At 40.3% G+C, this 23,045-nt stretch overlaps 1 protein-coding gene and 1 long non-coding RNA gene across 2 annotated transcripts in view; one reads left to right on the forward strand and one right to left on the reverse strand.

Moving 5' to 3' along the window:
* Positions 1-12,686, forward strand: part of CPA6 (carboxypeptidase A6) — an 85,417-nt gene extending 72,731 nt beyond the window's left edge. Inside the window, exons 9-11 of the mRNA XM_055704597.1 lie at positions 4,001-4,203; positions 9,150-9,234; positions 10,838-12,686. Of these exons, the coding sequence (XP_055560572.1) occupies positions 4,001-4,203; positions 9,150-9,234; positions 10,838-11,025 (476 nt within the window). The 3' untranslated portion in view covers positions 11,026-12,686. The remainder of the gene's footprint in view (positions 1-4,000; positions 4,204-9,149; positions 9,235-10,837) is intronic.
* Positions 67-17,408, reverse strand: LOC129735572 (uncharacterized). The gene is made up of 3 exons (XR_008731325.1): positions 14,937-17,408; positions 5,792-5,981; positions 67-1,703 (listed from the first exon to the last, which is right to left on the reverse strand). It is a non-coding gene; the product is annotated as an uncharacterized LOC129735572 (long non-coding RNA).
* Between the last annotated feature and the right edge of the window lie 5,637 nt (positions 17,409-23,045).

Raw genomic sequence — 23,045 nt, forward strand, 5'->3', positions numbered from 1 at the left:
AATGCAGCAGCAGTGAAATATTAGCAAACGATTTGGAATTGGTCCACTGAAGAAGAAATGACATTTTATTAAATCTTACAGCAGGACAGGGCGACTCACACATGAGTAAGCAACCATACAAGTTCTGGTGCAGCAGAAAGTACTAGCACTTTGTTGTGAAATATGGCAATATATACCTTGTTCTGCTGACCTGCTTTCCCATCTTGAGCAGCTTCCTTCACCTCTCTGTGCAGCTGTTTTCTCCTCCAGCATTCATCCACCTTCCTTATTTATATTAAAAACTCGTAAAGTCATAAACTGTGTTTGCATATTGCTACCAGAACAGCCCTCCCTTCAGCCCATCCTTCTACTGGAAGCCTCTAGATGTTTCCACAGTACTCCTGATTACTTGCATAGGCGTAAGCACTGTACAGTCTAGCTTGCAACAATTAAGTAGATTTTTGAGAACTGTAAGGATAAAAGTGAGTGTGAATAATCTGCCTTGGGAGATTAGAAATGAGGTGAGAGTGAACAAAAGTGTAGATTCAATACAGTATGGACCTGTGAAATATGCTTCCAATTTTTCCTAATTCTACTTGCAGTAAGCAGAGGACTGACCCACAAGCAGTTACAGAAAGCCTGTGTTAGCTGAGAACCCCTCCGCTACCGAAGACAGTCCCAGGGCTGCTATCACTATCTTTAAGGCAATTTTATGCTGCAAAAATAATGTAAAAAAAGAACTAAAGTCCTGCATCACTGTTACCATCTTTTACTTAAACGCGCAAGTCACAACCGCAGGCATTTTGGGAACGTAAGTTTACGGTTCAGAAGGTAGGCACTGGTGTAGCTGGAAGGAATGTTCTCTTACCAAGTCCTCAGAGCCATATTAGAGGTATCTTACCAGTGCAACATTAATACTCACACAGCGCATTTTCTTTCTAGTCCTAACTAAACTTTCTTGGATTCACATCACTTTGCTCCTCCCTGTTCCTGCTCCCTAGTCAGTGTATGAAAGCACACTTCTTACTCAGTCCTGAAAATGTTAGCTTAGTTTTCAGTAAAAAACATTTTTTCTAGGCTGTGTGAAACTACAATACACACATGCATTGTGTGTTGTGATCCACTACTTGCTGCCTTTCTCCCCTGCACCAGACATGAAAGGCAGATCCTTACCCCAAGTTTAAACAATAAAAATTCCTTCAAGGTTGCTCATCATCCCACCAAGCACATGCTCTGCTTCCCTCACTGGACCCCAAACTCTGCCTGATTCTCTTTTGCCAGAGAATAAAGAGCTCTTTCATGAACTAGGCTGACTGGTGCTCAGAAGATCCTCACCCAGCACCCCATGTTCTCATTAGTCTGACGCTAAATGAGGCAGAGAAGAATCTGGATCGTATCACACTTTGAGGCTTGGATAATCATGGTGTATTTAACATTTAATACTGCATATGCTTGTAAAAACCTTTTAATCCAGTTCAGTTGCACTTAGAGTTTGCAGACAGGCTTGAACTTCACTGTGGGGCTTCCAGGCAGGTGTGTTGTGGCAGAATCTGACCCCAGCAAAGCCACTGAATGCTACCAGCAGTGAGCAGTATTCCTTCTGCTTTCCTGTTCCCTTCTAGTGTAGGACTTTGATGTAAGCTTTATGATGTTGCTTCTGTATTCCCTAGGGACCGAGAAAAGGGCCATATCCCTGATTGTCGTAGACTTCACTTTGCAGCACCCTGTATTCAAAATAGCACACAGAAATTGCTCACAGACCGAGGCAAATACTGACAGCAAGATCTCTGCATAGAAATGATCCTTGCAATATATATACATGTGCAATAACTAGCAGAATGATTTTATGTCCACAAAATAAATAGCAACTTTAAAAGCAATACTGAGGTACTTAGAACTAAATTATGTCATAGGGCAAATCTACTTAAAGGGGTGGCATCTGAAGCCCCCAGGAGAGCAGCAGTGGGAGTTTTTCCAGTGGATCCCCATTTCCAGTGTACTCCATCGCTTACTGAGGACAGTACCTCATACCGGCAGAAGCGGCTGCAAGGAATTTTGAGAATCATGCTCCAGCTCATCCATCCTCCCAGTCTTGCTTCTGTACCAAAGCATTGGTTTTATCAGTCTCTGCACACATTTCCTTTGTACATTTGATCTCATGATGTATGCTGGAGGATATCTGTCCTCCCCCATTATGCTATCAGGTACAAAAATAGGGCAGCATGGCAACATTTTATGCAATCCCATTTTCTTCTGACTAACTCAGAAATTCAACAGGAGTTGATACGTACTGTATTGGGTTTTTTGCTTCTTGTATTACTTTGACAGAACTTCCAGAATGAAAATTGAGGATATCCTGACATTATCGAAGGCCACCACAGAGACCCTCTCTTTTTACTACCAGCCAGCTTCACTTAAGGAGAAGCATTAATTACAGCTGGGATTGCAAATGGCTCACGATAGTAGGCTGGACAGTTTAGAGAGGTTTTTCTTCACTGAAAGTCACTAAACTGAGTCATATTTTACTATTTGGTCATTCTACCATTAGCTTGTAGGATTCTGTTGTTTATTAACAGTGACGTCCATTTTCATGATTCATTATACAATGCTGTTACGTGACATGAAGTATCCATTAAAAAAAAGCAAAGGCTCCAGAGGCTATGTTAAATAGCTCTTCTTTAGCTATATTATCTGACAAGACATGGAGGCAGAGTGCTCTTGGGATTTGGATGACTTGGTGGCCATCTGTTCTGCAGGGAGGAGACCATCTGCCCTCTGTATAACCCTCCCATATCCGCTGCAATCTAAGCACTAACACATTTTGAAATCACCTGTGGCCACTGAATGGTAGCCTTAATTTTCATATTACAAATGAAGCTGCAGCATGAAATTGTTTCACTTTTTAATTTTTTTGACATTGGGTTGATTGACTAACCCTGTTTTAGTTCATGTTATGGCTTCTCACATGTTGCTGTCTTCTTATTATTTGAAGTTGGCAGTACTTATTATACAAAGGAAAGCTAATAAAACACTGCATTTGTAAGTCCCTGCTGACACCAGGGAATGTTACAAAAAACCCTATTATTATTTTGCGGGTCAGCATAAAACATGAGGCATTTTGAAATCACAGTGGATAAAAAAGTGGCGTGGATTTGCATAAATATTGTTCTTTTAGGCCTAGGCCCTACACTGTAAATGAGACAGTGGCTTAGATCCAGAATTGCTAAATGATAAAGGAGGCACTACCACATCATCTTTTCTGAGTTTCATCTTTCAGTAACTCATGGGCTATTACAGGCAGGCTACACTTTGCAGCTTACTGCCACCTGAGCAGGCTGACGTAGTGAAAGATATCGTCACAACTGAACCACTACCCCAAACCTGAAGGAAAATTAAGCCCTGTGCAAACTGAGATGATTTCTATTTTAGCTAACTGAGCAATCATCCCATGTGTCTTGTCATTTTTTTCCCATAAGATTTGCAAGAGTAAAAATAGGCAGTAGTCAGGAACTATTCTTATGTTTTAAACCAGTCTCTAAAATAATGCCTGTTGAGGTTATTGTAACCACCACTGTAGTAGCTAGTATGTTAAAATGCTCTTAAAGGCTAGATTTGTCTCAGCAGTGACTAGTGAAAGAGGTGTAGCTCTCTGATTTCAAATAGACCAACTGAGACCCTTCAATAGTTGTAATACTGGAATGCTATCATAAAATGTGCTGCTCATATGGAAAGCCAGGGAAGAAAATACCGTGAAGTCAGGCTTTCCTTTTTCTGTTGGGTTAAAAATACGTCCTCTGGGGAGAACTGCATGTAGTTAGCCAACTGGCAACTTGGTGTGTCTACTAGATGAACAAGCGAATAGCTGTACTGAGGTCCCACTGGCTCGTGGCCATCAGTCACAAGCAAGCTTGTTCATTGCTTGTAGCACTTTTACACATGGGCCCCCACAGGCTGAGCCAGAGGTTGACCCCTGGAAATTCTGTGTGATTGTTCACCGTCAGCTTTCTCTTTCAATCTCTAGACGAAGGTGCTTCATTTCACCCATGTGATGACACCTACTGTGGTCCCTTCCCTGAGTCTGAGCCTGAAGTAAAGGCTGTTGCTCATTTTCTCCGCAAACATCGGAAACAAATAAAAGCCTATTTGTCCTTCCACGCATATGCACAGATGCTGCTGTACCCTTACTCTTACAAATATGCAACTATTCCAAACTTCAGCTGTGTGGTAAGTACATTAAGACTTGGGAGAATATGTTTCTCTATATAATATTTTCTGTTATGTTTTGTTTTGAGAGGAAACTTGTTTCTTCGATACTTAGCACAGATTTAATATTCAGCAGTATTTATTCTGGATTTGCATTATTTCTGGTTATATAACCTTCACTTAGTGAGTCAGCAGTGATTTGATTAAAATGGTACGGTGCCTTCCATCCATCAGTCCCTTTAAATTACTTTATAGGATAAATCCCTGGGGTTTAATTATAGTTATTAGCATTTTATTTAATTAACTGTAATGGAAATTATGTAGTTAAGTCCTTGGGCATCTAGCTGAAATTCTGTCCCTTCATGCTCAGAACTTAAAACACTAGGATCACGAAGATCATCTTCAATGTGATGAGCAAAATAAAATTGAAATGGTTTATGTTTATCAGTTGGAGGTGAAATCTCATAGATTTCACCAAAAGTAAAAATTTGATTGCTTTATGTATTATCCTGCTCAGACATAGTGTTTTTAACCCTTTAAGACAAGCAGTTAATTAACAGCAGGGGCTTTATTAGAGGAATAAATTAATAAGAATATGGTTTTTTGATGCAAGCCTACTGATTTACAGGTATTTGCATTTCACATATTCCACGCTCATCCAAATGCAGAACTGTTGCCTTTGCTTGCAGTCTGTCTGTTTATAGCCAGCCTCCTGTACATAAACCCCTCCCTATGGCTTATTATCTTAGGGAAACATGGCTAAGCTTTACTTTCTGTTTGCTCCTGCTCACAGACACACATTGCACCAACCAGTTGCAAGCCGCTTTCTTTCACCCTCCATCCCCAGTAAAATTACATTGTCCACTTATCTCCCATACCTCCCATTCTGGTCCTGAAAGTTGCAGTGACTTTTAACTTACTAGTTTAAGCTAGTTTATTCCAAAGGGGCTTAACGGCACCTTAGATTTATCCTGTGCAGAATAAATGATGTTGTCAGCCCCTGGAGCTTCACTGATGTTTCTTTTAGCTGCCCTCTCAGGAGTCTGAGCAGCCAGCACTCCACAAACCAAAGTCGCTTTGTGAGAGTTTATTTCTATTAAGACACTTAATTTCAGCAGCTACTAAAAATTCTCCTGTCTGATGTCATAACTGGGAATAGAGCAAATCAGAAGTTAACTAAGCAGCCAGAGGAGCTAAAAATATGAAACTTGTGGGGAGTGACCACCTAGCCTTGCAGTGACTGTGAACAAATCCATGAATCTCTTTATGCTACCTTCTCCACCCTCTTTTAGAGAATGGCAAAGAGAAAGGAGCTTCCCAAGTGAAATGGTGGCTTTTACTCACCAAAAAACATAAACTGGGAGTTTAAAACCACAGGATTTCATTCCTTTGAAGATCAGCAGGTGCAAGAATATTTTTGTAAGAACAGACAACACAGCAGAAGGTAAAGACAAGGTGTTAGGAAGAACCAGCATCTCCTCTGCAAGTAGTTGATTACTGGGTATCTGATGAAAATACCCAGAGTAATGTAACGCAATAATAGCAAACACTGTTTCAGGAAATTCATTGTAAGGAAAAGGAGTCTTTAACTGAGATATTTCACACATACCAGTAAATCTTCAGTACATGTTGTTCTTGTTGCTCAAGGGCTATTTCCATTCTGAGACAGGGAGTAACTGCCCCTCAGCACACGCTATCTTTCCATCCACAGATTTTAGACCAAAGGAACCCAGTTTTTGATGTGTAGTAGGTGTGAGACCTTCGATCAGGCTTTTCGTTAGAGGGAGTGGAGCACAGACCTAACAGGACAAAGAAACACACTTTTTTAGACAACAGCCCTGGAAAAATGGAAGCCAAATCCCAGTTCTAAATATTGTGCCAGTATTTGGACTCTTTCCTTGTTTTTATTGCAGTAGGTCAAAAAAAGAACAGGGAGGTTGGAGTAAGAAACTGAAGTAATTTCCTGTTACTTAGAAAGCTTGTTATGGGGATCATAGTGAAGATGAATGGAATACTGATGCTTATTTATTTGTGTGTTTTATCACTTCTCTACAGCCAAATGTGCCATCACCTGGTGGCTCCTAAATGAATAGTCTTTAATATTTGAAGGGTCTAAAATGGTGACTTAGGCTGAAGTTTCAGATTCTCCAGTTCTCTTGGAAATTACAGTGAGCTGGAAAGTGGCAGATCTCTGTTTCCTGCTGCTGATGGAACAAGCTTTGTTGGTCTACACAGACTGCATACAGTGGACAACTGCAGGATTCCACATGCACAGCAAACAAACATTTGGTGCTAAGAGGGGGCCACAATTAATCCTGAGCAGAAGAAAGGATGTTTCTGTCTGGGTCGTATCATTCTAGTGAGCTGTCAGTTACCAGCTCGATTAAAGTGTTCAATTATTCAGAGTTGCTTTGAAACTGGAGAGCTGCGTACTGATCACAACATGCATATTCTGTTCTAATTTAGGCACACCTTTCTTATTAACACTCTCCTGAAATCTGTTCTTTTAAGATACTTAAAATGAAAGTGCACTTTGAGATTGAAAAACAAGCAGAAACATTCACCCATCTCGAGAGTTTTAAATTTCAGCTACTTTTGATCCCTTTTCTTCCTGTACAGTTGTTTGCCTTACTGTTCGCAATGAACTTACATGGCATGACTGAGTTTGTGTATGTCTTGGTAAAAATCATGTAATTTTATGTGAAGCTTTCTCCTTGAGGGTGTTCAAAGGCTGGTTGCCTGGATTTAGTCAGGATCCAGCCTGCACGGTACGATGCAGTTGAGAACTGTCCCCTTCTTTGGGCATATAACTCCAACAGTGGAAGCAAGCGGCACCCCTCAAGGCTAACAGCATTGAGCTCACAGTGCCCACGGATGCCTGCCTACATGGTGGATGTGGACGTGGACTTGGGTCACTCCAGTTTGGCCTCCAGATGGTTGCTGCCTCTGCACAGAACCCAGTACTATTGTGCTGGTTTTAAATGGGCATTGCCAAGCTACTTCCTCAGAAAGATTTCAACAGAGCTTGCTTCTGTTGTCTCATTGTTCTACAAGGTGTAGCTCATGCACAGGGAGTGTTCTCCTTCATGACTATGTTCTCCTTTCCATGGCGCTTTACCAGGACATTGCTGTCTGCCCATCTCAACTCCCTCAGCCAAGCCCTGCCTCCCACTCCCTTGGCATCAGGCCTGTTGTCAGGCCACCCCAGCTCCGCACCATGGCCCTGGGACGGTAAGCGCAGCTGCTCGCCAAATTTCTGTTGAGCAACTGAGCCTGGTACCTGGGGCTTCGATGCAGGCACCAGACAAAAGCCCCAGGCTGCAGCTGGAGCTCTCCCCACTCCCTGGAGCCCTGTGAGGCCCCACCACCACTGCTAGGGCCATGCACTGCCACCCTGCCAACCTCATGTGGTCTGACACCTCCAATCCCTTCATTGGTCTTGTGTGTCATGATTCACAGAAGTTGAGGCATCTGTAAAAGGAGTAAGAGTCCCAAGTGACAGCACTTTCCCCTTTCTCAGACCTCCTCCCACCTCATCTTTGGTGTCAGGGTGAGTCAGAGGTTTCTTGCCAGTGACCACATCCCAACCCAGCAGAAGTTCCCAGCAGCACTGACTTCGGCAGTCCCTACCTCCACGCACTCATGGAGGTGGCAAGAGGAAGAGAAGGGGCAGGCTGAAAATGTCAGTCTCCAGCACTGTCGTCCCTGTGCTGGGGAAAAAAAAAAAAAAAAATCTAGTTGTGCCTAGTGGATTTTTACAATGGAGTAGAAGTGTGCTCTTCCATGTGCTAAGAGCAGTTCTCAGTGCAAAATAAACTCTCCAAAGCCCTACTTGCTGACCAGTAAGTGAAAATGAACATTTGTATGTTTTTTTCTGAAACGACATTTTAAAGTGGTTTTCTCTGGCTTCTTTACTCAAGGTAAGGAGTGAGTTCATGAAGAGCTGCATAAACTGAAAGCTACAGCTCTTCAGTTCACAGAAATAAAACAACTAAAACAACCATTGCAGCTTTACCCAGTGGTTCAAAGTCCAGCAGTTTCTAGCTCCAGATGTTCATTTCCCACTCTCTGCAGGGAGATGGCTCTTTTTTCCTAGATATTCCTGGCCTTCGCTGTACATTCTCCATGGATCCTTTCCTTTGGGATCATGATACTCCTTTTTCTTCTGAATGCATGCGTCCCTTTTCTGAGTTTGCATGTACTATCCATGTGTGACCCTCAGGATTTGCCATGGGCCAGGCCTTCAGCACCTAGTTTCACAGGATACCATGAACCTCCTAAACAGACTGTATCCACATGGATGTTGAAATGTAGGTGCTGATTTTCCCCGTAGGGTACTGAAGTCACATTTCTGTAATAGTGGAAAGAATTATCCAAGCCTACATCATCTGGCCCCAGAGAAAGTTAGACCAGCAGTGAGCATTCACTTGCTCATCAGAGATTCAGGAGTGGAATCTGCCTCTTTCTTTCTTCCCAGTCTGCTCACTGCACCACTGTCAAGTGTCAGCAAGAGATCATTTCTCCTTCACAAATCTAGCAGAGATGTGGTTTAGTGGACTGGGAAATGCATCCACAGGTACTGGCAGAAAATGCATGCATGGCTTTTAAACAGCATAGAAAAAAGAGATTATTTCATCTCATGGTCTCACATGTTGCCTGAATTTGTTGTGTCACTAAATTGGTATATATACCTGTAATTACAAATGCGTAATGGCTGATCATTCACAGTGCAGTGAGCTGCTTTATGCCATGAAAATACTGAACCAAGTTTTTCAGGGAATTAGGGAACTGCTGTCAATAAAAATAAATAATGCATTTATCCTTTACAGTAATTTTAAATTAGCTGCCACAGACTCACAGAACACAGCATCACACCAGAACTCAATGATCCATAGCTCAGGTTCCAATCCCATTACAGTATTTAATTCAGAGTGTAATTTATGTGTTTGTTTTTCTACCCCCCACAGGAATCAGCAGCCTATAATGCTGTTAATGCTCTTCAGTCAGCCCATGGTGTAAGATACAGATATGGTCCTGCATCTAGCACTTTGTGTAAGTTTTCCTCTGGCACAGGTTTGTGACTTTGACCTACCTATAGTAAGAAGATTACCATTATTATAATAAAGGAAGCAAACACTGTTTAAAGTGAACTTTGTTCCAGTTGTGGATGGTGAGGAAGGCGGAAGATGAAGTTTAGTAACAGATTCAGTCTGTTGATTGCGCTAAGATTAACTCAGTTGATGCAATAAAAGAGATTAAAATCCAACGCATTGGAGACAAGAAAGCCAGAAAATAACATGCCCAGAACATATAAACCCAGATTTTAAAAAAAAAGTAAAAACAAGATTTTAAAAACCATATATTTATCAGATACTGTAAATGCAGTACTAAGTTATAAAATATTTGGGAGGAAATAATTCAAAGTAGGTTTCATTTTTCACCATTACTTTGCCTCTCCTGTGCTATTGTGATAGATACAGCTATTCACAGAGCTCATTCTAAAAGTTAGGGTCATGCCTTTAAAAGCTGGGTTTCAAATGTCTCTGTGTCTAGGTGATGATAAATGATGACAACAGTATCTTTATTTGGACAACTTCCATTTTTTCAGAGAGAGATTTCAAATGCATTTTTCCCTATAACAAAATATCTTTAAAATATGCCTTCTAAATATGTAACAACATTTGTCAGGCAAACTCCACGAAGACAGGTAAGAGAAAAAGAAGTTCAAGGGGTTTCAGCAACACACTTTTTTTTTTTTTTTTTTTTACTGAAACTATGAGGCCTGAATGCTCTCAGTAATGATAACAGACATTGAAAAAGTGAGAAACTTCAGTAAATAGCAGGTTTTTTCGTAAGTAACTTCCTGCATCTCCTCTGCTGTTACTGTGTTTTGGCTGGAGCTCCACTTCATTGTGGGCCTCCACCTCACAGCACGGCCACCATCTTGTGCTCATTACAGTGCAGTCAGTCACTATGTCAAAGGAAGAGCAGCATGAATTAATGCCAGAATTGCGCAGAAGACAGCAGGCCACATGGGAGATGGATCTTTATATAAATATGAATGTCTTGGGTAATCAACATATGGAGATAAGAAGTACACTTCCTCAGCAAGGTTTGTTAATATTAGACACCACCTATGCAAATGCTTTCATGCTGTAAGGAAATGGTGAGAAAACAAGACAGAAATGAAAAGAATTGTAAAAGCACTTTGAAATGGAGAATTCAGATTACTTTGTTAGATTTCTCCATTCCCCCTGCAAAGGAATTGCCTAAAAAAACAAAGTTAAACCTAGGAGCATGCAGAGCTCCAGTCCAGCTGGGAGATCCTTGTGGAAGCAAAGGTTTAGACTACCCTCACCTGCGGACAAGAACAGTTTGAGGCTTTATTCTAAATGTTCTCTTTTATTAAAGTTTTGCTTTACACAGAAAAGTCAGTTATTAATTTTTTTCCTGTGAAAATCAAGGGTCTAATCCATATTGTGGAGAGTGCCCGTGACCTTCTCTGAAGGGTGTTCAGGGTCAGGGCAAGCAACAGTTGGAGCTGCAAGTATATTCACGGAGTTCTGGAGACAAGATACCACAAGAACGCTCTGGTGCTTTCAGCATGACCTGCATTTAACATTTTTAAAAATTTTCTCTGAATTTCCTCTTTCAGATGTGAGTTCCGGTAGTTCTATGGACTGGGCCTACAAAAATGGCATCCCCTACGCGTTTGCCTTTGAGCTGCGTGACACAGGCCATTTTGGATTTTTACTTCCCGAGACACTGATCAAACCAACCTGCACAGAGACCATGCTTGCAGTTAAAAATATAACTCTTCATCTGCTGAAGAAATGTCATTGAGAGCTATTTGTAGGAGCTGGAAGTGAGCGTTTTGCTCCCAGCGCTGATGCCTTTCAGTGTGTCCAGTTGCCATTCTAAGCCTGGCCACTTCAAAATTATAGAAGCTAATGGGAAATACGGTATTGCTTCTACCAGATTTACTTGTGGGAAATGGAATAAATCATTTAATACCTGCTCTACAAAAGCCCATAAAGCTGATGTACTAGCTTAGTTACCAGTTTGGTGTAAAATAGTCTGTCCTTTTTGCAATAAAGCTTTGATTCTGCAACTTCAGTGGAGCAGGTCCAGGTCCACATACAGGTGCCTGAAATAAAACTCCACTTCCAGACAGTCTGTGGCCTTACTCCTTTCCCTAACGGGAAGATTTCCCTAAGTTTCTTCCCTTAATCTCTCGAACAAAGGGATGAAGTTTACATTCATGTATATGTGCTCTGTGACGCAGCACAGGCCTGTGTCTATAGCAGTAAATAGCATATAGTTGCAGCTGGCTGTGCTACAAGTGGCAATGTGGATTCCTTCTGCATGTATACATACTTATATATGCACTTTTGTGACTTTTTTTCATGTAATGCAAGAATTTGACCCAAGGTTTCCTTTAACTGTTCAGAGAAACTTATTTCCAATTGTATATATTGGGGTGGACTCACAATCAACGTATTGCCTTTGAAAATGTAACTTCCCTAGAGATGCGTAAGAATTATAGTGAATTATTATTGAGACATACACTACTGTGCTTTATGGAGAGACAAAGCATTTTGCCATGACTTGGAACTTGGAAGCTGGCAATCAACTTGGTGCATCTGGGTTCTGCTCTAGTTGGTGTCTGCCCATTTCCACCAGCCAGGGATCTAGCCTTAAACTGTAACAGCCTGATGTTAAGGGATGTTTTATTTATCAGTATTCTTGCAGTGAGTTATGTAGCTCTGTGGCTATGTGGCTGTTCTTCTTGGAAGTCATAATTTTTGCATGTTTCAAAGGAATTAATAATAGATTCTTAAATGAGATGGAGGTGAAAGCAGAAGCTTTACAGCTAAAATACAGTGAGTAAGTACCATGTTTGAAAGAATAATAATGAAAACACAGAAAATACAACAACTTTTTGAGGGGGGTTTGGTACTTTTAAAATACTATTTTTTTATCTTATTGTATCTGCAAAAGCATATATTTTACTTTACTAATTTTGAATCTAATCTTATGCCATAACATTAAATAAAACATATTTGTTAATAAAATCATTAAATGCTTTTGAAGTATTCTTCATATTTCATGTAATTGTTAAAGCTTTAGTTCAAGGATGTAACACTTTTGCCCATCTGTAAAATGTTAACAACATCAAGGATGCAATATTTTACAAAACCTACATCCTCTCTAAATAAGTAATTGAACTTAGCAAACAGACAACCTTTATAAGACTAGGAAGCACCATCTTTAATTAAGAATTCCATTGTTTTCAGGACTGCAAAAGACAATCAGTGAGGAAAGCTGACAGAATTGCATTCTCTTTTTTTAACATTTTGTTAATAAAAAGTATTTATTTCAAACAAGCTTTCTGAAAGCTTGTTCAGATTTGATTCGTTCACACTTGTTTGAGTAATGTTTCTATTCTGGCTTAATAAAAATCTAGGAGACAGAGGCTCTCAAAATATCTATCCAGTAGTCATTTCCAATTGCTTATGACCCTAATCATTAAATATTTTTAAGGCAGAAATAACTGTCTTCTGCTATGCACAGATTCTTGCCCTTGGCCTTGATAGTGGTGTAAATTCAGTATTAGCACCAATTGTTATTCTGGATTTAGGTGACAAGACTGAACTACTACAAGGACATAAGAGACAGAAGGTGAAGGACAGAAGGCGTAAGAGATGCCTGATCAGCATGAGGCAAGTTTACCTCTGGATTGCCGCAGTACAAACATTTCCAAGTATGGGCCAGGAGAAAACAGATTCAGATGTGATGGTTATGATTCCTGCCCATAGTCCCAACAGTTTGTCATATGAAAACATTTCAGCTTTATCATCATACCATCACATCCCCACTGGTACTGAAAAGTAATTGAACTCTTGGAGCAAGAAAGGAAAAAAAAACCCAAACCCAACCCTCTTTTATGTAACAAAAGGATCTAACATCGTAGATCTAGTTGACCACCTTGGACAGGAGTAATTGCAAGTATTTTTAATTTGTCTTTTACATTTAGAAGTACTTGATAGCAAAATCAGCCCATCAATAAAGCTACATCCTGGTATCTGGATTGACTCGGCCTGAATACTGTGTATTATGTGCAACTGTAAACTCTGAGCTGAGTTTTGAAGACCTGTGCAGGGTAATTCAGTGCCCCATAGCTGAACGCAAGTGTAAATAGTGTCTGAGCCCTTTAATTTCAGGGTCACTAAAGCTGATCAGAGAGACAGTCACAAGAAAAGAACAATCCCTATTTCCTGAATTAAGAATTCGTAAGACAGTTTATCAGCAAGAGTGATTCTAAATAGGGTAGTTTACCCTAAGGAAAGAACTACTGAAAAACAGCTATTTGGATATGGAATGACAGCCTTTGCAACTTACAAATGTTACCTCCCTGAACAGCCCTTTTTTATCTCCATAATTGCTTGCTTCTTTTCCCTTTCTACTCCTCTTCAGCAGTCTTTATTGCTACAGGACAACTGAATCAATAACTGGTTTTGAGAAAAGTGAATTTATTTTATGATCATAGTTATAGTTTATCATTCAACACAATAAAAAGTATGTGAACAGCAAAACACTGGTTATTAACCAAGCAGTCAAAGTCACATACATAATGATTATGTGAATTCCAGGAGTTGCACTTCCATTGATTATTGATAGAATAATTATAACCACTTTTCTAACTTGGAAAAAGTGCTCAGACAAGCTTTTGTGAACATCCGTTATGGTTTTTGATAGCTTTTATTTTTTATAAACAAAACACCCAGATTACTTAATGTGAAGGAAACAGGCCTCTTCAAGTCACCCTTCCCAACAACAAAATAATTATCCCAAATTACCTTGAATCATCATTCATAAATTGATTTAAAAATTGGCCTTTATAGGTTAAAAAAGATATTGAGTTTGCTTGCATGCCTTAAAGAAAACACAGCTGATGGGTGTAGGTCCCTGTGTGTTTTTCAGAAGCTGCTTCAAAAAGGCCGGTGTATTTGGTCACTCGTATAACACGTAAGTCCTATGGAAAGCTGCAATTCTTTTTTGAAATTTCTGGATTTTGAATAGAAGGAGTTCAGATGACATTACGTGCCAACATGCATTTAGTTCGAAGCACCCAGTGCAAGTCCATTGGTCTATAACAAACTGCAACATGCAGACTGCACTGCCTGCTCGAGAACTGCACAAAATAACTGTTTATTGAAAAGACTGCATCGCATTCTTAAGGCTGCAAAGAAAGCATTACATTTCCTACCAAAAATAAGTTTCTACTCAACTATCCTAGTTTATTAATGTAAAACAATCCCTTCCCTTTTTTATGTTTACATTTGATTTAATGTACCACTCAAAGAATAAGATACTCAGTAGCATTGGTAGAGTAGTTAAGTATTTATGTAAGCACCTTGATCTTTCCTTTGGCTGTGCAAATCTACTGTATCGTTTCCATAGCCCACTGTTATATAGCTGTCACATTCATTGTTAAAAAACCTCAGTCTCACACATAAATGACTTCATGGTTTTTTACTTCTGTGCCTAAAAGCCCAATATTACTATTTTCATGCAGTTCTTAACTGATGGTAAACCACTAGAATAGTATCTCAGATGCATAGAGATATAACTATCCCTCTGTGTAGAAAACAGGCCAAGAGAACAGAAATTCAACTAAATTACAGAGCCTTTTAAAATATAAACCCTGTGACATTAGCTATACTTCTTTAAAAACATTTTTAAATGCTCACCATACAAAATACCTTTTCTGAGTTGAAAATCTGTCCACAGAAAACACAGGCCATTTGATGTGCTTAATGTATGCCCGATTCTTATTCAGGATAAAAAATTAAGGTCCAAATAGCTGTCATTGCTGCCTCCTTCCGTGTGTGGAAGGAGCTGGGTGTGGAGAGAGCTGCCTTCTGGCTGACTGCATCGATGCACTTTCAAGTCCCATCAGCACCCTGAAGTCAGGAGCGCTGATGCCATTGGCGGCTCTGTCGTGGAGGAAGGTGAACAACTCCAAAGTGGTTTTCACAGTCCTTGGCTCAACACGCCTGTCTCCCTAAGCGGCACGCACTGGATGTTGGAAATCCACAGCCTTAGGCTGCATGTGGTGTCAAAAAAGCCTGCCTTACCAAGCTCTTCTGTTAATATCTGCAGTTTGGGATAAAGTCACTCCAGAGCCGTGGGCTAACACGTGGTTCTCCTTAGCAAATGATGTTTAGGGCAAAGACATTTAGAAGAGGTAAATGTTTAGCCCATGATGCCTGTCAGGCTTGAGCAGTCAAGCAGAAAGTCTCAGCTCTCTCCATTTGCAGATCCTTTCAAGCCCTCTCCTGAGAGACTGGGTCAAGCACGGCAGGGCTTGACCTTGGGTTTAGACATCAGGGAATGCACTCATAAATACAGAATCAAATGTTAATTTAAAAAATCTGCCACTGTCCCCAGCCATGCAGAAAGTACACTTTGCCTGCAACAAAAAAAATCCATCCATTGCCATAAAGACATGGAGTAATATATTTCATCCATCCTTCCTGCCTGCTCTTAAGAGGAGTCCAGCCACTGTAGCACTGCTTGGCGTTATTGAAGAAGACAGGCGGCAGCATAAGCATAACAATGAAATATTTTAATCTACCCTCAGGCCTATAGGAGCATATGCTTTATCTCAAATAATAGGTAATGGTTTGCGAAATAAATATTGTGCTACAACTGCGAGCAGGTGTTTTAGTCTTTCGTACTGACTACAACGCGCCCGGCTATTATACCAGGATGGCTCTGTGCTGGGAGGGCTGTCCCTTTTTTTAACCAAATAATGAACCCTTTTTCTTTTTACCGATTCTGAGCAGAATATCAAGTTAAGTCTGAAGATACATACACACAAAAAAGTCTGAGGAAGTTTCATTTTATAACAGAATTTTCAATTTTCTTGAAAATAATGAATCACAGCCAGAGTTTTCAGGTGGCTTATTGTTTTCAGCATGCCATAACAGAAAAAAAGACCATACAGCAGCCTGAAAAGCTGAGCAGAAATGACTTCTATACTTGCTGTTTCATTGGCCTTGTTTCATTCTACTTTCTTTCTAGATTGAGAAAGTCTGGCTTAATTGGGCTGAAGTGAAGGAGTGCAGTCAAAAAGCTGAGTGTAAAGGGTTCTGTGCTTAATGAGCTAGAAATAGCTACTTTTAAAAAAATCAACTTGGTACACTTTAAGTTCTTTATACAGACTAATTGCTTTACTCTGAATTAAATTATCACACGCCCAGAGCTTGGTATGGTTTGGAAAAAAGTATTGTTATTTTCCCCTAACCCAGCCAGTTTTCTAAGGGTTAAATGGGTGAAATGCCTGCTAGTGTGGTAGGAGAACCAGAGCTGCTCTTTGGCCTTGTTAGCACAGACTCTGTTAAAAAGACAAAATATACTGGAGCTTTCTCTAACAGGATAAATTTGCTATATCGTGCTGCATGCACCTTCATTTCTCTTCCTCCATTTCAAAAAAGAAGGGAATACTGTCTGTCAGTGACGACTTCAGGCTATAAAAGAGCCTAACTTTTGGTACTAAATTTAAACCATGAACCTGTTAAAATGTGTGAACTTCCCCACATACCTACGCAGATCCATTCACACACAAACAAGATGTCTGTCGGCACAATGTGTACTGTGTGATGGTTTACGTAATGGTGTAGCTGCAATTCTTGGCAACCACAGGGCTGCTGATAGCAGGCAGCATGTGTTCAGCATCTCTCCTAAGCCTGCTGTAAGCACACGCAAGTTCAGCTCGCTCGGCCAGTTCCCTAAAAGCCCTTGACACCATTTCACTGGCGCAACACAAGCAGCTCTCCTCCCGGGGCTGCTGCAGCGTATTTCTGTGGGTTATCTGCTACTACTGTTGACACACCACCTACAAGCTCAGATCATGGGCCCAGCCCTTCGGCATGTTGCACCGTACAGAGTTAAGAGGCTGGGGTTTGCTGTTGTGAACACTTAGGGCAGAGGCTGTAAGGTGTTACACCCTCAAATCCCAATGCAGACTGCATCCCAGAAAAACTCCGTTACCTCGTGGGTTATGAATAAGGTCCTATACCATTGCCCAGAATGGCCAAAGAGGTGTCTGAGGCTTCTCCTGGGAAGTCAGGACAGCACCAGGGAGCCTACAGGCCCATAGCAGCTGCCACCAGGATTTTTGGACTGCTTCTTCTCTGTATTAGCCATTTCCAGGAACAGATTTTTAAAAGACTAATTTTAGACCAAAAAAATCACCCTTTCTTATACATTTTAAATTTTTTCTATTGAAGTTGTTACGATTATTGTAATAAGGTTTCTTTCCTAAGAAACAAAGTCTCTTTTCTGAGAAGCTGAAGTAGAAATAATCTGAAATGGCTGTCATGCTGAAGGCTGTTTAGGGAGGCAGTGGATGTAGTCCACTACCTGTCAAACACATACCCACCAACACTGCAGATAGTAAGTGCAAACTTCAGGAGAATATCTCAACAGAGACGTCATAGCAAACATGCCTGAAAAATGGGCTGCTCTTCAGAGAGCAATTTTGATGCAGACCGGCTAATGAAAGTTGGGATGCTCATCTACAACTCTCTCCTCTTGAGCTGAGAGTAGGAACATCACATCTCCACCGCTGACAGGACTGACTGTTTGGAAAACCACTCAAGTCTGTACCAGAGTTTTAACGAAGAAAGGAAGGTCCCTGGCCATTTCACACTCCTCTGCACGGCACCAGGGGAAGGGCTCCTTCGCTGGTGTGCCTGGCTGCAGATCTGGTGGCACCCAGCCCATCAGAAACAGTGCTATTTAAAATTCCTGGAACCACTGTCTTGTTTTTCTTTTGCTTCTATGGGAATCTTAAACAATCCATCTGTGCTAAAGCCTGAATATGCGAAAGAATAGCTCTCCCCCATTTAGGTGTCTATTGAAGGGCACACAGAAAGGTGTTTCCTTAAAAATTCCTTTTTGGATTCAGTGGTTTTCATTCTGTTGAAAACTAATAGTTTGTTGGGGGGTGGGGGTGGGGGGTGTAATCCCAGAAGGCAAATGATTTATGAAAAGTTTTATCCGAAACCATACTAAGGACAGCATGTATCATCTTCATACTCTGATTCTAAATGCACAGACCAAAGGTGGAACATTGGGAGCAAGTTTTCCATTTTCACTTAGTATCAGGACCAAAAATAAAGGCAAAGGACAGAAGTCTAACATGGAGTAGAGGAAAAAGCTCAAATTAAATAGCAAGACTATGCCACAAGAACAGTAGACATTATTTGAACTAGTATAAAAAGGCATTTTTATTTTTAACCAGGAATAAAATCACTGAAGCACCAATACTTAAGAAAGAAGAAAGGAAAAAATGTTGAATAATGTTAATGTGTTGAATGAATAGAGGACTGTTGGATCAAATGGCCTACTGGGAGAGCGAACGGCTATCTGTGATTAAACAAACAGCTGGAAGAACAAAACTTAGAAAAAAAAATTGGCAAACAAACAGAGAGTAATCATTTTAGATTGAATGACACTCTGTGAGAAGTATAAAAATATCTTCATCCTGAGTAAGTAAACAGATACTGCTGTTTTTTTCTAAAAGTAACAAGCAGAGAAGACCAAACAGACACTGAAATCAAGAGAATCACTTCTCTGTTCATCTGATGGTGTCACAGACAAGCTTCTCTTTCTTAAAAAATTACCAGCCTTTGGAGTACTCCATGGGCACAATGTTAATTAATATTCAGGAATCCTGTGACATACATTTTAACGCATGTGGATATTACCAACAAGGTAAAGGTGTCTATCTAGCAATGCTTACTACCTTCCCTGGCAATTTCAGTGTTTCCCAGTCCATGCAAGTTGGCATTCTGTCTCCACCTCTCCAGCTGTATGTGTGGATAAAGCCTAACACAGCACAACCAGATTAGTAGCTGCTGCGTGAAGAAGTAGGACAGTGGATTCCATACCGAGGTAGCAGAAGTCATCTGCATTATATTTGGGCCATATTTCAACAAGGGAATGTGTGGAAGTGTAAAAAGAGCCATATATCTGCTGTAAGATACTAGGGACCAAAATTAAAGAGGTTTAAGATTAGCTTCCTTTACAGAGAGCCCCACTTGTCATTAAGTTTGTCAAAGTGATGACCCCGCTGCATGATGGAAGTGTCTTTTTCTTCCACTTTTCATTAGACACCCATGCCCTGCAATGATGATTTTTCTCTATTCTTCTGCATTGCAACACATTTCATAAGCACACAGCTTTTCAAAAATAGATTGATCCGATAGCTGAAAAAGATATTTGCAGCAGCACAAATACACAGTATGAAATTAAAGACATGCAATAAATTCCAAGCACAAAGCAGCACTGGAACCCAGGAGATGAGACTTAGATGGGAATGTTTCAAGGAAGGCTTTCTTAGGCTTCACTAAATCTTGACAGTGTGTATCTATTTAAACCACACTTCATGCTCAGATTCACTGGAGTACAGAAGTCAAGGCTGCAATGAAAGGGAAAACTGTTGGATATGTATCATTTTACTTGCCATTCAGTGTAGGAAATTATTTTACCACAGCCAGAGCCAGTCCGTTTGCCTAGTATATATCTTTCAAAAAAAGGAACAATAAATAAATAATAATCTTTAACCTCTGCAAATTTCTTTGTTACACAAAAGAGTATTACTTAGCAAGGTTCACACACTTCAATTACGTATCTCCCCATGCTTCCCCTGAGGCGTTTCGTGACAATTACATACACCACCATGAAAAAGATCTAAGCAGCCCAGTCACTATTATTCAGCATATTGGCAACTGGCAATAATCCTACAGACAAAAGGGTTTCTTGAGATTCCTGACATATCCCAGTAAATCCTCCCATTCTTACATATTTGGGGAAAAAACAGGCAGCCTTTGCACCGCCTCCTGGGGGATAGTAATGCAGGGTACGAAGGAACAAGGAAGCGTTAGAGTTAGAGGCTTACTGAAGCTGCCATCCACCTTCTGGTTTTTTCTGTATTCCTCCCCTGGGGTGGCAGGCCTCAGCTTTCACCTGTCTGGGAGGAGAATGTCACAGTCCTTCTGCTCTGGAGGTGGGATTTATCTCATCGGACTTCACCTATATGAAAGCTATCCACCTAAACTAAATTGATTTGGTTCTCTCTGTAGCCAGCAGAGGGGGAAAAAAAGGATGTAAAGGATGACAGGTCACATCTGTCTTAGACTCGGTACCATCGGTACTGCATGAGTTACTCATTAGAAGTTAGTCTTTTTGCATAGCAAGAGTCCAGATGACAGCTTAGACTAGGTACCTAGTTTTTCACTGTTAATTAAGACAAATTCCACCCTAGGATGAGACATCTCTTTAACTCCCAGTACATCAACCATACTTACCTACCAGCCCTGGCTGAATTCACATGTCTCTTTGAATCGCAACAGTTATTTTTGTCACGTTATGTTCATGTTTCATTTCTTGTCCTTGTAGCTTGTTGGAGAGGGAGCCAAAAATGTAAGATCCCCATAAACAACAATTAGCTGTCTAACTTCGAGTTAGCTGCTTGATGCATTCTTTTTCATCTTTTTTTTTTTCTGGACAGATTGTTTACAAGTTAAACAAATGCTACTATACAGCATACAGAAAATACCAAAAAGACACACAACATACCAGTACATGAATAATCAAGCAATGCAGAGCATTCAAAATCTATCACAGGGCAGTTCCAAATCTGTCACTGAAAATAGAAAATTCCAGGGTTGGTGAGACCCTGTGGATTTTACCCCAGCAACTGACTGGCTGCCAGCTGCCTGCTGAATCCATAGGAGACACCCCTTTAAGCAGTCAGTCTCCTCTGCTAATCGTCTCTTTTTCCTGCTTCTAGCAGGCATTATATGGTATTTAAAGGCTACTGAGTTTAAAGTGCTCCCTGAATTTAAAATGGGAACGCTCTCTTATTTGTATAAGAATATGTAAGAGCTTCACGTTTGATGCAAGTGGTAAGTAATTGAGACTAGTAAATATTCAAAGTAAGCTATAGCCTCTTCAGCTTCCCACTGCAGAAACCAATCTTGTTCTGATAAAAGCCAATACCTTCATTAGAAAGAAAATCCGCTCTGAGCTTTTTATGAGCAAGAAAACCAAAATGCAGTCATATCTTCATGGTAAAATGTGTTAGAATTGTATGAGTGAACTAAATGCTTTCCAGTAAATGACATAGTAAAAATAACCTCAGAATTTATCCATAGATTTCTGACTACAGATTTCTGTGATTTTTTGAAATAAATGAATGTTTGCAATTATTGCAACAGCATTTAGGTTTGCAAATACACCAGAATGCTTTAATATCGTATTTCACACAGTGACCTCATTTACCAAATGTGCACAAATAGACAAACAAAGCTTGCTTATAAGACATTGCTGTTATCTCTGGAACTTTTAAAACAGAGCACAGCCAGCTTCCATAGAGGTCTCACACCTATTTGGAAGGACACAAGCTCATTTTTATACAGTACACTGCGAATTTAAAGTCAATTTGGATTTTAATCTTCTACTTTTGATCCAGCACCACAATGAAAAGAAGTGAAACCATGAATTTAAACCTCCACAAACTTTGGGAAAATTGTTGTGGGGTCTCACATTTTGTGACATGAATGCCTCAAATTACTATTTTTAAATGATGCTCAATTGTCTACCCTCCTTTACATATTTCTACATGGAGTATTATGCCTTAAGATTAAAGAAGCTATCTTGCAGGTGCCATACATACTACTACACCAAAAAAGGCAGAAATTTTGTGCTGAGTGTTCTGGTTTCTAAGTATCCAGATTTGGATTGACCTCATCCATGTGAGAGAGCTTACTGCCAGCACACTCCATTTTGAGAAACCATACCATATTGTTTCCTTCTTACATCTGTGTTCATGTCATTTTCACATATTATTTCTGTTCTAAAAGTTGAGCAAAGGAGAAGGAACATGCTGACAAAAGTTCAATCCAGGACAAGTTAAGCAATAACAAACTCATGAATAGAAGTGCTTTGTCAAGTGAGCATTTTGAGGATGACACCTGTGGCTATCCAGAGGTGTCCATCCAAGCTCCACTGTCATAGGCTATTAAATTCATGTAGGTAAGCTTTTATTGCAAAATGTATCTAATCTCAGTGCCAGCCAAGGAAATAAATTTGGTCCAAGCACATATGAAACACCATAAAAACTATCATCAGTGTTGACTTGTATCATTATGTATCTATTATAAGGGCCCGGCACAAACCCTCCTTGTTTAAGCAAGGGTTGCAGTACTGGTAAGCACAACTTACCTCAGATTACATTTGTCAGGAACTGAGAAAGGAAGCACTCACAAAAATCAGTAATGGTTCTATGCATTTGGAGGGACTTGGCCCTGTAGAATTATCTGCTGCATGCCTCACAGACTATGATAAATCAGATTTTTACCAGCCCAACAATATTTGTTTGATTGGCCTTCTCAGCTACAAGCAATTATAAACTGCACTTCAACAGTCCCACCAGTGGCACAGCAACATTTTCTGATAGCCATTGTCCCTACGCTTTTATGAGGACATCTAAAACTATAAAGCTTTTAGCAAGATACAGCACACAATACACACTTTCAGCTATCAAAACTAAACACTCCAGGTGTGCCTGGATCAGAACCCAGACAGCAGCAGCTTTGAATATCATGAGAAACTATCCACTGTATGCGCTGTGAACCAGTCAGCCCAGTTTTTAATGATCCAGATTGCATGTTAGCTCTGACACTTGGCTTGAAACTAGAAACATTTTGGAAGCCCAAGCAAAACTGTCTTGGGCATTTCAAAATGTCTTGGAAAGATATTTGAGTGAATACACATCTAGCAAATAT

Source organism: Falco cherrug, chromosome 3, assembly GCF_023634085.1.
Source record: "Falco cherrug isolate bFalChe1 chromosome 3, bFalChe1.pri, whole genome shotgun sequence".
NCBI classification, from domain to species: Eukaryota; Metazoa; Chordata; class Aves; order Falconiformes; family Falconidae; genus Falco; species Falco cherrug.